The sequence below is a fragment of the Phalacrocorax carbo genome, chromosome 3 (assembly GCF_963921805.1).
Source record: "Phalacrocorax carbo chromosome 3, bPhaCar2.1, whole genome shotgun sequence".
Lineage (NCBI taxonomy): Eukaryota > Metazoa > Chordata > Aves > Suliformes > Phalacrocoracidae > Phalacrocorax > Phalacrocorax carbo.
In genome coordinates, this window is record NC_087515.1 from 33,288,733 (window position 1) to 33,305,206 (window position 16,474).

General features: G+C 39.8%; 1 protein-coding gene across 1 annotated transcript in view; it reads right to left on the reverse strand.

The window, feature by feature from the left end:
• The window catches only part of FSHR (follicle stimulating hormone receptor), an 85,334-nt gene that overhangs the window by 27,079 nt on the left and 41,781 nt on the right, over nt 1-16,474 (reverse strand). The window contains exons 3-4 of the mRNA XM_064446451.1: nt 2,063-2,137; nt 1,596-1,670 (exon numbers count right to left, since the gene is read on the reverse strand). Of these exons, the coding sequence (XP_064302521.1) occupies nt 1,596-1,670; nt 2,063-2,137 (150 nt within the window). The remainder of the gene's footprint in view (nt 1-1,595; nt 1,671-2,062; nt 2,138-16,474) is intronic.

Consider the following 16,474-nt stretch of genomic DNA (forward strand, 5'->3'; position numbering starts at 1 on the left):
TTTAAAAAAAATCACTGAAATTAGTGTGTTCGTTACTATGTTCACATTTCTTCTTATTCTTTAATTTTGTATGAGATAAATGTGCTCCCATTGTTTCTAATCATCTGTACACCTGGCATCTCTACTACCTGTAACAGCTTGTTCTGGGGATTTTACATCTGATAAACAAATGTTGTGTTTTCGTTCATAGGTAGCCTGAATTACTCAAATACAGCAGTCACCGCTGAATGACTCAGGCTTGAAAACAAAGGAAAAAGGCATATGATTTCTCCTCATGACAATGCAAATTTAAAGCTTTATTTCGCTACTGCCAAGAGAAAAATCTGCATTTCAGGTGAAAATATTGGGGAGAACGACAATCATACCACAACTTTAACCACATATTCCAATACAATGAGGGTTTAAACTATAATGGTTTGTATAGCACTAAATACCCCTTATCTCTTAAAGTCCAAAGCTTAAATCTCAGATCCTACAGTTCAAATTCAAACCAATGCCTCTTGGCATTTTTGAGCTCACAACTTGTCAGATGCTAGTGATTTTCAGAGACCTTAAACACTCATTAGCTTATTAGGAGCTATGCTTATTAGACCACTGACCTGATTTCATCCCATCTTTAAGAAATACCTAACCAGACTATTAAGCACTTACTCTTGTGTACTCAAATGTAGAAATCATGATCAGGCTTCTTGGATGAGTAAGGCTTCTTGTGTAAGGAAAAAAAGGTTAGGTATATGTGCTCAGGTGGATGGACATGGAAAAGTTAAGCTAATATCCTGTTGGGTGTATACGCCCAAGGTCAGCAAAGAACACCATGGCAGCTTATTTAAGCTACAGCCCTTAAAAACAATTACTGTTAAATGGAGGTCATTGGACTTCTTTGGGGTTTCATGCAGCGGAGAGATTATTAGTCATGTTAAGATCATGCTAAAAGCTGTGAAAATATTTTTGCGTAACAGCTTATTTTAAGGATGAATTCAATTATCACTGAATTGTGATGGCATACCCATGGGACCAGATGTGGCAAAAACACTTGTACAAGCGCCGTTCTTATTGAGGCTGGCTAATGAAATAAAAGTTATACCATACGCCAATACATTTGCATTCTAAGGTTTTAATCATCTCACATCAAGCGTTAATGAAAACCATTGCTACAGCACTGACATTGCTAAAGAAAAGACAATTTGACTGCTTAATACCATGTGTATGAAGTGTAATAGAAGGCAGAGCCATAGCAAAGACAGGTCAGAGAGATTTTGTCCCAAAGCTCTTGAGAGGAATTTCAACCTAAAGTTGTTTTTGCTAGACAGAAAAAAGGCTCAGTGCCTTTTCTCATGACTCAGTTTCAACATGTTGCTTAGAAAGGCTCAGGGATCTTATGTGTGTGAATACTTCATGGAGGGTATAATATTCAGCTTTTCTGAGGACTGTGTGCAGGCCTGGGTATGAAAACGTGGACTGACAATGTGCAACTAGCAGGGGGAAAGAGGGCATTATCCTGTCTTATTACCAAAAATGCGCAGCACAAGTTGGACAGAAACACATCTGTATCATTCAAAATTACTATAGTACTTGCAAAGAGTGAAAGATCTTACAAATATCTGAGGCTCGGAAGGTGTTGGAAGGCATCTTGATCAATGTACACGAGGTTGTTGGCTTTCTCAATTCTTCTGCAAAAAGAAAATGAAACATGAGAAGAAATACGTCAATATATTGATCTTAAAATATCTGTGGTTATCCCATGATGTAGTGGCACTATATGCTGATATTTTCTTTTTGACAGCAGAAGATCTGCAGGATTTCAAAGAACAGCCTACTACAGACCAGTAGACCCCACCACCTTTTGATATCAGCAGTGGTTTGAGGATAAGTCTCAGGCTGACCAGGGAAAGAAAGGGACAGTTAGATAAGAAGATGGAAAAGTTAAAGGAAGATTTCAAAGGTTTCTTTATCGCTATGAGTTCTTCTGAGCTTACCCAAAACAAACTGCGAAACCTTTGATACTTGCCTATAATCAATCTTTATAATTGTGTCCCTTGAATTTAGATTGCTCATTACTTACATTTCATGTAGTTTGGGAAGTTTGGAAAACACATTTGCTTCTATGACCTCCAAGGCATCATTCTGTGAGATCTCTCTGAAAAATAATTTATAAGTCAAGATATTTCAAGCCATGGGAAGTGAAAAATTCACAATGAAATTCTTCCTAGATTACTGATGAGTTTTAAAAATAAGGTGGATATCAGATAAAACAGATACCAAAACCACCAATGAGCTGCCACCAAGCCAAACGACAACAGTCAGGAGCAGACATATTCTGAGGCTGAAGTTTGTATCTGTAACAGCTGTCCTGAACTTCCTGCTGTCTCCATTCCCTGTGTATTAGAAGGCAGGGCACACCCATCATTGGCTACTGGATCTCTGACATCACTAATTACTGACAGAGATTTAATGAAATCTTTTATCTCAGTGAAGAAAAAAGGATTTGAAAGGTGACTGAAATAGAAAGGAACTCTATTAACATAATGGAGCTAAAAAGTTCTCAGGAAATATGACACAACTTCAGCAGTAGGACATGATGCTCTTCTGACCTGACATAATTTACACAGATTAAAATTAAGCCACCAGCAGACACATCCGTATTTACAGGAGCTGGAAACCACAGAGGTGAAGAATTCTTCCATGCCTTGGAGAAAATCCTATTTCATCTCTTCTGTATACAGTTAAAGTCCACTTCCAGCCACAGAACCGCAGAAAAAAAATGGCCAGTTTTCTGTTAGCAACATACCAGAATGCATCTCCTGCTGGTCCAGAATACATTTTATTTTTCTTTCTTAATCTGTGGGGTGGCAATGAAATGGCTCAGGCTCTGGTATAATTTAGAGCTCAGGAGTTGTCCTGGTGAATTAAGGGGTAATTACTGCAGTGCAACCTATCCTGATTACGTCCCTTATGCTGGCAGTGACCAGGAAAGTTGAGGTAAAGACAGCTATGCCAAAAGATTTGCCACTGTCATTTTTGGAAGTGGTGCAAAAATGCTATTTTCCAGGCTGAGGTCAGCTGTAGGAAGTAAAATGTGTAATACAGATATAACTTGGTGATAGTGTGAGGGTCTATTGGATTTTAATGGCAAGGTAACTGTGCACATCTTTGGAATGAAGCCTTGGATAAATAGTCAGATTGCAAACTGGCTGGCACTTGTTCCTGGATATCTTGTTCTTTTGAATTATAGTGGTTGCAAATAGATTCGAACAGGCCTAAGGTAAAACAATAGATTGTAATGATAGGTACAGAGTCACAAAAATAATCACAAAAATTATTACAAGTAATATAAAAAGTATTCCACTTCTTTCTGGCTAACAACTGAACCATACCTGACAAATTACCTGCGCATCTAAGACAAACAAAAGCCTTGCAAAAGAAGATAAGTTGCTCATCTGACCTTTTCTGCTTTAAAAAACGCCTCAGTGGTTTGATATTTTTTATTTTAATAAGAAGCTCTCCCTCTCGTTTCCTCAGCATTTTTACAGAAGAAACCCAGCTCTCTTCTGCTTTGGGAGCTCTATACTGACAGGAGAGCAAGAAAATAAAAGTACATGAGGACTGTCAATAGGTGCTTGGTAGGGTGCGATGTGAACCGGGTTTGTTTAGCAATGCTGAACCACCAGCCCAATTGTGAACATGTTCGTCTTTATTTTTCAGGTTTCAGCAGCAACAAAATGCTTCCACTGAGAGTGGGATTCCTTCACGCCATGCAAGGTACACAGCCATTGCAAGGGATGTTTCAAAGACCTTTCGTTATCTTCCTGTTTTCTTTAAAAATAATGCATTATAAGATATATGGTAGAAGCGATCACCCCCTATATTATATTTGTATGACAATACAATTCACTTGCTTAAATACTGTCTAGAAGATTGACAACATGGGAAGTGTCTCAGACTTTTAAGATACTGTTTGGTTTTGCTCATGCTCCTTTTGGGCAGTCAGCAGTTCATTTGCCATTCCCCACAATCTAAAAATCAGTTGTCTCAGAAAAAAAATTCACAGAAAAAGCAGAACATTTAATACCAACAAATCCATTTAGCCAGGAGATATTTCATACTACTAAACAGCTCAGGGAAAATTTTTGCAGATTTGTTGGCCTTATACAGGCAAAAAAATGTTTATTAAGAAACCACAATACAGTAGTGACCTCACCTGACAGATAGGGCTGTCAAGAGTAATAATTTTTTATGATCCAATCTGCTATCTAACTTTGGAACAACTTGGATGATGTACTTCTTTTAATGGAATGCTTAAAACCAAACGTTTCTGCATCAGGAGAGTGTTTTGCCTTCCTAAGAGTGGGATGGGTTACAGGCTTTGTTTCAGTTCAAGAAATCAAACATACAGATCTAATTTAAGTAGGGCATGAGCAGCCCACAACGTTTTGGAAGGCTTGGAGAATGCATCATTAAGGAAGGAATGAAAAAGAGGTAGGAAGATAGGAATCGCTAAACTGTTTTTACAAGATTATGTTTTCAGAATATTAAGTTTTTGAAAGAATTAAATAACATTTGTATGAGGGGGGTGTTTCAGAGATTTGGGGAATGACTTGGCTTTCATTCTAATGTTCCCATTCACATGCACAAAGGCAACAGTAATTTTTATTTTTTTTAACAGGTAGTGAAAATATGTCAATTTAAAATTATTTTTTTTGTCTTCCAGCTCAAGCAAACACCTGCTGCAGCCATTGTGGTTACAAGCCCCTCAAGACAAGTAAAGGGAACAAAAGGGAAACTTGTCAATGGCAGAACCTTTAGAAGGAGTAACCTTTCTGGTGTTGGGCTTCATTCTCTGTGTTCACGGGATTGTGGGCATGAGGGAAAAGGACAAGACCCTCTGTCCTCTGGAATGGATTGTGCATCCTCTGCTACACTCTCTCCAGGAAATCCTGTTCATGATGACCTTACTCATCATTGTTCTTTGCAGATGAATCCTAGTTTACAGCCCTAAAGTACTGTTTTCTGACAGAAGACCATTGCTGTTCTTGTGCTTTGTGGTGTCCACATACCTGTCACAGGCTGTCATTCAGGTAAGAAGGATTAATTAAAAAAAAACATTCAGTTTAGATCAGTCACACACTGTGAACAACCGGCAGCACAAGTCTGGGTTTTGATTGCATAATGTGTGTCAACAATTTATTTGTACCTGGCAAAAAAAAATACACACCCTGCTCATGAAAAACTGAAACAACGCTATTTTGGATACAGGTATCTCTGGCATTAAAAGTACAAACCACTGCCGCTCACATCAAACAACTGGCTCAGCAGACTCAGATCCTCTGTAGAAGAGAGCAAATAATACCTGCAGCAGCAGCTACAAACAGAAAAAGGGGATTGCTGGCTAGTGTTTGTGCAAGTGATTTGTCTTGCAGTATAAATACACACAAACAGATGATTGCTCATAATGCATATCTCATTATATGTCATCACAAGAGAAGATGGGACTGTTATTACGTTGTTTGTTTGTAATGAATAATAGTATTAGCTCCACTTCTAGCTATCGCAGCAAATCCAGATGGCAATTTGAGCATCATTTCTGATGCATGCAGGCCTTTGAATAGATGGTTTGCAAAACAATCAGGGGCTATTTCTTAAAAAATCTCAAACCTCCAGAGCCCCAGTCCACCCAGTGGTTGCAAAGTGCTTAGGTGTCTGCTAAGCTTAGTTTCCACTGCATGCACAGCTCTACTGAAATCAACAGTGATCCTCAAAAGTATAAATTATTTACTCAAACACAGCCCCAAAGAGGAAAAGCTATTCGGTAAAAATGTTTTACAAAGGCACAAAGGATAATGAGTTTTATTTTTCTTCAAAGAGAACAGGAAACTTTAAGATGTGACTACATCACATGACTAAGGAATTTCCTCTTATTTGCCACTAACATAGCAAACTGTAATTGTTATCGCCTATTCATAAGCAACTGACTGTGGTGTAGCATTTCCATGTGCAATAGCCAGAGCCAGTGACAGTAGGGAGAGAGATGGAAAATGAAGAGGAGGAGGAAGGTGCAGCCTAGTGGCAGTACAGTCTTAGTTTGGTTTAACCTGCATGTAAAGTTGCCCTTAGTCAGGGCTTCATGACATATGTACATCGTCATGACATCTGTGACAGAGCCCAGCATGAGGCATAGGAAGTATTCCTCTTCAAGCCAGCTGCTCTCAAAGCGTGACCCATAAAAATCAAGATACATTGAAACTGTCTTTTAAACAATTGTATTAGCAAGGAATTTATAGTTCATTGCAATTTTTTGTAGGTCTTTAAAGAAAAAGTCTCTTTAACTAATCAAAGTCCTGCAGAAAAATCAAGACACTGGTAAGCAAAATCAAGACTGTGGTATTAAATTCACAAACTAATGGTCTTGCAGCCAAGTGGTCTCAAATTTCAAAATAATGAAAGAATAGAGGTCTGGACATTTACATGTTTTTCATGATAAGAATTCCTTTCAGGATCAGAGCAGGGCACACAGACAGGGACAGGGTCATTTTTTCCCCTGCTAGGAAATGTGCCTATTTAAAACAAATGTGCGTGTATGTGTGTATACATACAGATACAGAAGTTTAACATAGAGAAGTAGAAATGTGTCAAAAGAATATCAACGTATACACATGTCAGAAGACCATCTTAGGGGCAGATCCCAGCATCAGTCCCTTACACAGTGCCCAGGGACATATGCTTTTGAGCACACAGGCCATGTAATACCAGCAGCAGGAATGACATAAATATACTGGTGCCCAACTGGTGAGATTGTCTGTAAGATGACCACAGTAAATGTGGGAGTTTATGGATTTCTGTATCTCATCTCCCTATGACAGACTAGCTGAGGGGGCTTCCCTCTGTGTGGAGGTTTCTCAAGCACTTGTCTGGTGCATGCACCTTGCCCACAGACATAACATGTGGTGTGAAGGGGGGATTTACCCACTCTCCAGCCACACTGCCCTCCTCTGTAGTGCTGGGGGCAACTCACTCCCTGCAAAATCCTGCAGCTTTCCTTAAATTCCCTTCCAGATCAGGTATGTACAAGGGCTATACACTTGTTCTGTTCACCTTATATTTCCTGCAATACATCATAATTGGCCCTTTTGGCCTTTTATCCTCAGCCTTTGAAGAAGTCTTTTGTGGAACAGATATCCTGTGGATTCCTGTGAACGATTTTTTTTCACTCTGTATGCACCTGCGATTAGCAGTGATACTGGAGGTATCAGGTACTGATTCCCAGAGCAGGTGTCCTCACTGGGCTCTCTGCACTACAACAAATCAATCGCTTTGCATTGATTTAAGGGAAAAGGGAAGAGAAAGAAAGGCCAACAGTTTTTATCTTTTCCACCCTCTCTTTAAATATAAATACTCTTCAGAGCAATTTGCCAGGTCAGTTTTACTTGGTGGTTGACTGATGCCACAATTTATGTCAACCTTAAGAAGGAATTAGCAGTAGTGTGGTGTCACACAGGCAATCCTGCCAGGCATTCTTTGGGTGAGGACCCATGGGAACAGCCTGCAATGTGTCTGAACTGAAAAACTAAACACCTGGCTACCTCTGTCTCCATAGTGTAGATGGAGGAGGTCTTATTTCTTTCAGTCTGATCAGAAACAAGCTACCCTGAAATCTCCTTTTGAAAACTTCCCTCTAAAGTGACAGCAAAATGCTACTACATTGATTTAAACAGGTTACAAAATAAAAGCTATTTTTCTTAAAAGTATTAGAGACTTTTGACCTTTTAAAAATAGATAGTTGACACTTTTTCCTGCTACTTTCCTTGTAAACATGAAAAACTTGTCTCCCTACCATGATTTATTGAACACCACAGAGTTACAGGCTAATATATCTTAGCAGTTATTGACATTTCAAAAATGAATTCAAGCACTGACTCTTCTCATCATCTCTTTACTTTGCTGAAGATATACACATATATTGTACCAACCTGACTAAATAAGTGGGATTCTCATTTAATCGAGTATTAATAGTGATATCACACTTAGAGCAAAATAATGTATATGTAAGTCTTTGGAAGAGATTACGAGGAGACACCAATACTGTGTCTTCCTGCCTTCTCCAAAGGCCATGACACCAAATTCTCAAATAAATCAATGCAGGCACGGGAAAAATAAAATGCAAATTTCCATACAGCAGACGGAAGCAAAGGGGATTTTATTTCTATCAGTGCTTTAGCACCATGCCAGCAATCCAGATGAAAGTCTGTTGAGAGTTTGGTTGCATCAAATTAATTGTCCATGTAACAGTTTTAAATTGGTCTCTCTAATCTGAAAAAGCATGCGATTAGTCTGCAGAATTGGAACTGATAATGACTGGCTCCAACAGGAGAAGCCACATCATTATAAGAATTGATTTTATAATCAGTACAGTTTGGGAGGACAGATATCTCCTCATACTCTAGCACTAAGGGGATGTATTGTGCTAGTTTTAGTTTATTACCAGCAAAGCTGCAAACGTGTGAAGCTTTGTAGAGTTAAACAAGCAAGGACTGGGTCTTTGGAAGAAACAGCAGCTTTCTGCAGAAATTCTGGCCTCACGCAGACAGGGTTTATATCTCGGTCCCCTCCAGCCGCTGGGGAGACATACCTGCTCCCCCCTGCATTCCAGCATCACTAAATTTTACCTTTGACTATGAAATCTTGGGAAGGCAGAAAAATGCCTCTAAAATAAAACCACTCACCCTGGCAATGGTGCCTTTTTCTCAGACACGATGGGCTCCAGAGGCTCTTGAGCCCATGCTGGCAGACAAAGATAGTTGTTCAGCTGAGGAAGGGACTTCCTCATTCAGAGATGCTGACACAAGCTTCATGCTTTAGGGAAGCACACATGCACAAGAGGTCTCTGGAGTACAGTTCATTACTAACTCCAATGCATTACAGAAACAGAAAGATCCAGAATAACAAGTGCCTCAGATATGCACAATTAAACTTTTTAGCTAAGAGGCAAAACTGTAAAAGAATCCCTCTTACTGCTCAGTTCTGGTATTAAAAGTCTTCCCAGGCTTATGAGAGGACTCTAGAGCAAATCATGCAGTATGTTACATCTCCGTGACTTGACCCATCATGAGAAAAAATATAGCATTGCCTAATGTTAAACACAATTACGAATATAGACATTATCTCACAGCTGCTAACACCATCCACTACATCTTTCAAATCTCCTCCTGAAGGGATTTATACTTCTCTTATTCATTGCTACAACCTCCCTGTGAAATACCTTTTTCCAGCACAGAGATTTACTTCTGTCTTTTCTATTTGAATTCATTCTTCCCTTCCATAAAAAGCACTTATTATTTTTGTGGCTTGTGTCTAACTGAGGCCTTGATCCTACAAAATGCTTGTCCCTGAGCTTTGGCTCCAGGCTCAGCCAAGACCCTACTGCATAAATATTTACATGATTGGGGCCCTCAGATATGACCTACCTGGGAAAAGGATATTCTTTTATACTTCCAAAGTTAAATCCAAACCTGCCTTGTAACAGACTGCCAGAATAAACACAAGCACTGGCAAGAAGCTACTAAGTCAAAAGCTTTATAAAGCAAGTGTGCAATGAGGTTTATTTACCTGATTGTGATACTGTGCTATCATAAACAGAAAAAATTACCATTAAGCCCAAATCTGCAGGTTCTATATTGGAGGAAGCAGAGATAACATACCATACAAACATGGGAATTACATACAATACCTAACCCTTTTGCCAAGTGGCTGATGGCAGCAAAGAGGAGCCTGATTCAATACATCTAGAGTGTTATTTGACAAATAACTGCACAGCTGTCCGCTATGAAACCTTGGAAAATCACATGCTTCCACCTGTGTTTCCCAGACAAAAATAACACTGCAAGACTGCACACAGGTATGATAGTCTTAATAAGGGGAAGGGAGCATAGAATCATAAAGATTGGAGAAGACCTCTGAGATCATCAAGTCCAACCATCAACCCAACACCCCCATGCCTCCTAAACCATGTCCTGAAGTGCCACGTCTATACGATTTTGCACATCTCCAGGGATGGTGACTCCATCACCTCTCTGGGCAGCCTGTTCCAATGCCTGACCACTCTTTCAGTAAAGAAATTTCTCTTAATATACAATCTAAACCTCCCCAGATGCAACCTGAGGCTGCTTCCTCTCGTCTTATTGCTAGAACATGTCATAAAACTTGGGCCAAAATTCATCCAATATAATAATATTTTTCTGTGTTTGTGTGTGTATACACACAATATTCCAATAAAAGCAATAAAAATAATAGACCCATAGCCACATGATGGTGCTTACTCACTAAAATCAGTCAGCAGCAGCCTTTCTGCACATCTAACCACACTTACAAGGAAGTTGTTTATGTACGCCATGAAGGGTCTTTGCTGCAACTATGCTGTGTAACTCGGGCTTGTAGAAACACAAGACAAACAGACTTTCTGCTATCATCTGCTGTGGTAGTACTTTAACAAGAAAGTCCTCAGACTGGACTCAGCGCTTGGATGGGGAGCCCTCAGTACCGATTCCCCGAGAGGAGTCTCTGTAAGAGTGAGGCAAACCCCTTGAGAACCCAAAGGCAGTTCCTGGCCACTTGGGAATGACCTTTTTCTCCTGCCTGATCTCCCTGGGAGCCCTTCTCCTCCACAGTGTCCTGGGTCATATCTAACTGGAGCTAGAGATGATGCAAAAAACTTTATCAGAAGTACTTCTTCCTTCTTTATCAAGGGAAAAGTAAGAGGAGTCTTTCTCCCCAGCCACAGCACTTAAAGAAGGAGGCTGAACAAGAAATGTGGTTTGAATGAAAAAATGATGGTTTCCTTAGAAGTTGCTGTGCCTATTCCTTTGCTGTACTGCACTGCATATACTTACAACATTTTTTCTGTCTGGCTTCCTGTATTGATGTAAACAAACCGCAACTTACAGTGTTTTCACAGCACACAAGCCTGGCAAAACCTTTTTGGTTTCCAGTAAAACACTTTGAAAAAATACTACCTATGAGGGGGAGAGAAAAAAAAACCAAACCAACTACCTCCTGAAGAGATCCCAAACCACAAAATTTACCGTTGGAAAAGTCATGTTGATGAAATGCACTTAAAAGGTAAAGAAAGAAATGAAATCCATAATTTCTGATTATGCTCATTGCTTTGTTGAGACTGAAGAGGATTTCAGACTCTGCAGCAGAAGACATGGAAATCCATTGATTTTAATATATCAGATATGTATTTACATTAACACTCTGCATTTTAGAGGAGTTAATATTTTCTTGTAATTTTAAATAAGAATTGTCTCTAGAAAGCATATAGCTCAATACACAAAAGGACACAAAAGTACACCCACTCAAAGGCAATCCTGTGAGAGCAATTTAGTTTTCAGATTTAAAGGAATGTTTTGTGTATGTTACATACCGAATTAAAAAATAAAAGGCAACTGCTACATAGTTTCTTCCATCAGACTGAAACCAAAATTTATTTTGGGGTTATTTTAAGAGGAAAATGAAGAAACAGGTATAACACATACTAAAGACGATTATCAGAGCTCCCTCTGAAAGATATTCTCTCCTGAAGTACGCAAATCCCCGAGGATGTGCGCTGGATCCCTGGACAGGAATGCATTTTTCTTACATTTTTCTTACAGCAAACAGAAAGAAACCAGCAGTACCAGCACACACCTCATTTTTCTACACAAAGGTAATAGGGTTTCCTTATATTCTTTCTATTAGTTAGGAGATGGCTTTGCAGGCTGGCTCTGGTTAAGAGACATGTAAGGGAAGAGAATCCCCAGGTGAGTCCCTTGTGCCCCATGTCAAGCTGGCAGCCTTCAGTGAGGACAGATTAGGCAGCAGCTAAGTACAAGGAATTTTTATTTTTGTTTTCATTGAGGTCTAAATTACTGATAACATGCAGTGGGTACTTCAAAATGGTAGGCTCAGGACTTGTCTCATCAGGGGCACCTGTTTAACTTAAGGACCATGCAAATCCCAAAACCAGATGTATCTCCTTCATTGTTAGTGTAATTTTATTCTCATTTAGTTGATCCTAATAAATTTAAACACACTTCTTTTTTTTTTCTTTTAAGTCACATACACTTCTTAGAATCAACTTTATATCTTATATTCAATTAAACAAATCAACCCTGCGAGCATACAAGTCCCAAGAAGCCACAGAGAGGATACTCCATTTATTTAGGAGATCTATTAAAAGATACTCATGCTACAGAGTGACTGCATTTCTGCAGTCTTTATGTGCTGCTAAATTTAATGACATTCATCCAGTGAAGACTGAGAGGGGCAGAGAAACTCATGTTCACTTGGATATGACCTGAACTCAGTACACTCCTGTCTCCCATCCAGGCCTGTGACTCTCCTAGACACATTTTGCCTAATCATTCAAACTGTCCAGAAGGGTAGCAACAGGATGCATGCTCTTATATCCTCCTCCTCCATAAAGACGTGCAGACAGAGCCTTGTTAGGAGAGCTAAGATTTGTGTGTAATATGACTAGTTAGTAAGGTGCCAAAGGAGAAGGAAGACCAACCTTAAATGGGAATGAATGCTCTTGATTTTCCTTTGGGTCACATTTAGTTAAAAATAAGGTGAAAAGGCTCTATTAGACGTGACTAGCAAAATCTTCCATTTATCCACAGATGAGGCTCAGCACAGCCAAAGCAATCCAACCTTCCCACAGTGCCCCACAACGGAGCATGGTCACCCACTGAGACACCAGCTCTGCGGCAGAGCCATTTCAAAGTCTGGCCAAAAGAGGCTGCTGCTGAAAGCCAGCTGCAGCAGCCCTAGCTTGCAATGAATCACCATCTCCTGAGGGCACAGGCTGAGATCACGGTCTTATGGTATGCAAGCCATCAAACTACCCATGTGAAAATAAATCATTCATCACACATGCGGACTGGATATGAACAACTGACCTAGAAATTTGGGGCGTTCCAAGTCCTATTACCCTCTGCCTCAGTCATTCTCCTGTTACATGAAGCTTGTTGTGACATATTTTGTGTGGGCTGTGGGGTGGGGGGGTGGAGAACAACCCAAAGCTTACTTTGTACTTAGTACTAAAATTATGCATAACTCACTCAACAGACAAATAAAAGAACAAAATGACTATGAAAGAGGAAAATGTGGTAGCAAGGGAAAAAATTCCTTGTTGCATATTTTATCTTCATTTGAATTCCAGAATAAGTCTGAATGAATTATATTTTTTAATTTGTTTAACTGTGCTTATAGTCACCATGCACTAGTGGTTTTAGCAGTATTTTCTCTTTATACGTATGACTCAAGAATTAGCATAACAGCTTGCTTCCTAATTAGCCTTCAGTTACCAACAATCAATATGATTAGACAAGGTCAGTGCTGGAGTAAGCTCTATAGATTTTTTTAAAAGGCTACTGAGAGTCAGTAATAGCAAGAAAAGGAGAAGTGGGCTCCTGGACGATCCCCCCCAAAGGATGGTCACTGTTCTGCCATTATTCACTCTCCTATGAACAAAAGGAGCTGTGGCAAATGAGAGCTTTACCACTCACCCAGATTGAAGGAAGGTTTTAACCTGTCAATAAATTCACAAAATATGGAGAATAGAAGCATCCTTAGACCTGCAGATAAAAAGACCGTACTCACATTGCTGGGACTGATGCTGACTGCACACCATCAAAATCAAGAATAAATATGTCATAGATTTTTATCAATGTAATTACATCAGATATCAATCTCCCTGTGTGGGAAGAATCCCTGAAACCTGGAATAAGGTGAGACCAGCCAGTTTACAGGAATATGCTCCCCAGGATTTAAGTGTGTGCAGTGCTTAACTGAGGTCCCATTAGGAATTCCTCCCTCCAGTGACCTGAGCGATTGCCCATCAGCAACACAATTTCCCCCTCATTTTTACAGCCTGTTTCAGTCTTTAACATGTTATCTCTTAGCCTGAAAGCACAGTGCCTGGCAGCACAGTAGGATGAAAACATAATGTGCTATTCAGAGGTACTCTGGGTCCTGGGAATACAAAACAGGCTCCCTGGTACTGACAGATGAAGGCTCATGAAAAGCCACTTCACTTGTTAGCATGTTTAAGTCTGCTACCAAGAAACACAGGCAAAAACAAGATTAATTTTAAATAAACTCTGTGTGTTGTCAATTATGCCTAGGCACGCGGCTGTCACAGATGAACTGTCATCTATTTACTTGCCTCTGTAAAAATGTGCTGCCTCTTGGCTCTCTCCTCTCTTCCCTGCCGGCGGTTACCTCTCCGCTGCGGCTGTGCCTTCAGCCTCAGCCCATCCTAGCTCACAGTGCTGGGACCCCAAAGAGGGGGTCAGGCTTGGGGAATGGAGAAGTCAAGATGCGGCACACAGTGAAAATGATGACAGTCTGGATAGCGCCATATGATGGCACTTCAAGCCATGAGCTTTGAGGCAATGTGTCTTGACCTTCCTCTGTACAGAATGCCCCAAAGAAGAACAAAATGATCTTAAGCTCAGAAAAGGCACTTTCAGAATTAGAAGATAAACTAGGATAATTAACTTTAAAGCAGAAAAAATGCAAAGGAAATTGGCTAGATGGGAGAGAATGGAGAATGGTTTATACCCCCTCTCCCCTGACATCCAATGCCTTTGGAGAAGGCTTGGAGTTCCCCAATGACTTATTGCAAGTGGCAGTAAGCTCTGGCCAGATCTCCTGTGACACCCCATTCATCACCTCTGGGGCTGCTCCCTGTTCCTTAACACAGTCTTTGAGTGGCACATGCCCACCTCTGGCCTGTAAACCTCCTGCCACTTGCAATACCGCAAGGTTGCTTCCCTCCAAACATACCCATTAGCCCGCAAAGGGAACACCGAACACCCCTTTCTCCAGGGAGCTCTGCCACTGCCAGTTTTCCTAAATAGCATTATCTAATTAGGAACAGAAATAATAAATAAGCAAATCCGTTTCACTGTATCGCGCTTGCCCCTTCTCACAGCACAGATGGGAAAAGGCAAAATCTTAAAAATCCAGTACAAGAAGTCTTAAAAATATGGAAAATAAAGCTGAGAAATATATCATCATAAAATCTCATTCAAAATAAAAGATAAGATTGACAAAAGGATTAGACATGTCTAATGAGCACCTTCACTTCATAATCACACTAGAAAGGATAAACATTTCCAGATAAAGATGTAAATCTTTGTGCTCTTGAGCAGACAAGCAAGACAGAAGTAAATGATGCTTCCAAAAAACAAAAACTAGTTTAATTCAGTCCATCAGTCCATGAGTGAAATACTGCATTATTTCTTGTTTTAGTGGACAAATTTCACAGCTCAAAGGCAACATGGGGAGACCATTCCAAGAGTCTGCACTGAATAGCTCATTATTTATTAGGTGCATTTCTCCTCCTCAGAGGTGGACAAAATAAATTCTCCATATGGATGAGCTATTCCATAATTGTTCCAGAAAAGTTCTCGTGAATGTATTCCTCCATCAGTTGGCATGAGCAGCTCTCAGGGATGAGGTTCTGAACCAGGAAAGTCACTGGCCTGACCCTATTCCCCGTTCCTAATCTGCTGACTGCATTGGAAAATGCACAGACAGTAACTGTTTTTCAGCAGTCTGCATTTCTCTCACAACTGTTTGTAATTTCCATCTGTGGTGTTGGCTCCCTAAGCATTCAAAACATTTTATGGCTTAGTGTCTGTCTTCCATTCTAAATCCCAGCAATTTAAATCGCTTCCAGACTACTCTATGTGTAATATACACATATGCATGCATGCAAGTATATATATACTTATCTGTTCTACCATGCAGTAAGCAGTTTACTCACGAAAGGTACAGCACTCTTAGTCATTTTTAAAGAATCAAGCACATATCTGGAACTCTTCATCAAAAATATGTTCCTGCTTGAGAAATCAAAATAAATATTCATAGTATTTTGCATGCAAATAGTTATTGGCATGGTCACAAAGAAACCAATGCGCACAATGAATCTCTGGTTTTACACCTGGGATGAATTGGGGCCAGCAGTGTCTTTGATAGAAAAATAAAAATGCAGCTTACTAATAACGATAAAATGCTCAGCTGCCTCTCCACTGAGCAAAGCAGCCATCAAACTAATGATCAAATTCACATCAATCATTTGGCATAGTAGAAATAAAGGCTGTGCAGTATAACGTTGTCAGAGAATCAACATCTCTTGCTTAGAAATGTCTTGACTTCACCTCAACATTTGTTTTACATAAAAGCTGAGGTTTGTATCAGGATTTGTATAGCAATGGGAAACAATCCTTCATTGCAGCAAGCCAATTCCACTAACATTATTTCTAAAATAAAGAGAAAAGCTAGATAAAATTAATATGGGAAACTGCTTCCGAAATCCTCCTGAAATTGGATTACCATTTCCAATCTGATTCTAGCCTTCCTCCTTCTAACAAAGAATATTTAGCAGCAGCAACAATGAATATTGAAGAAAATCCCGTTTAGAGCAAATTGG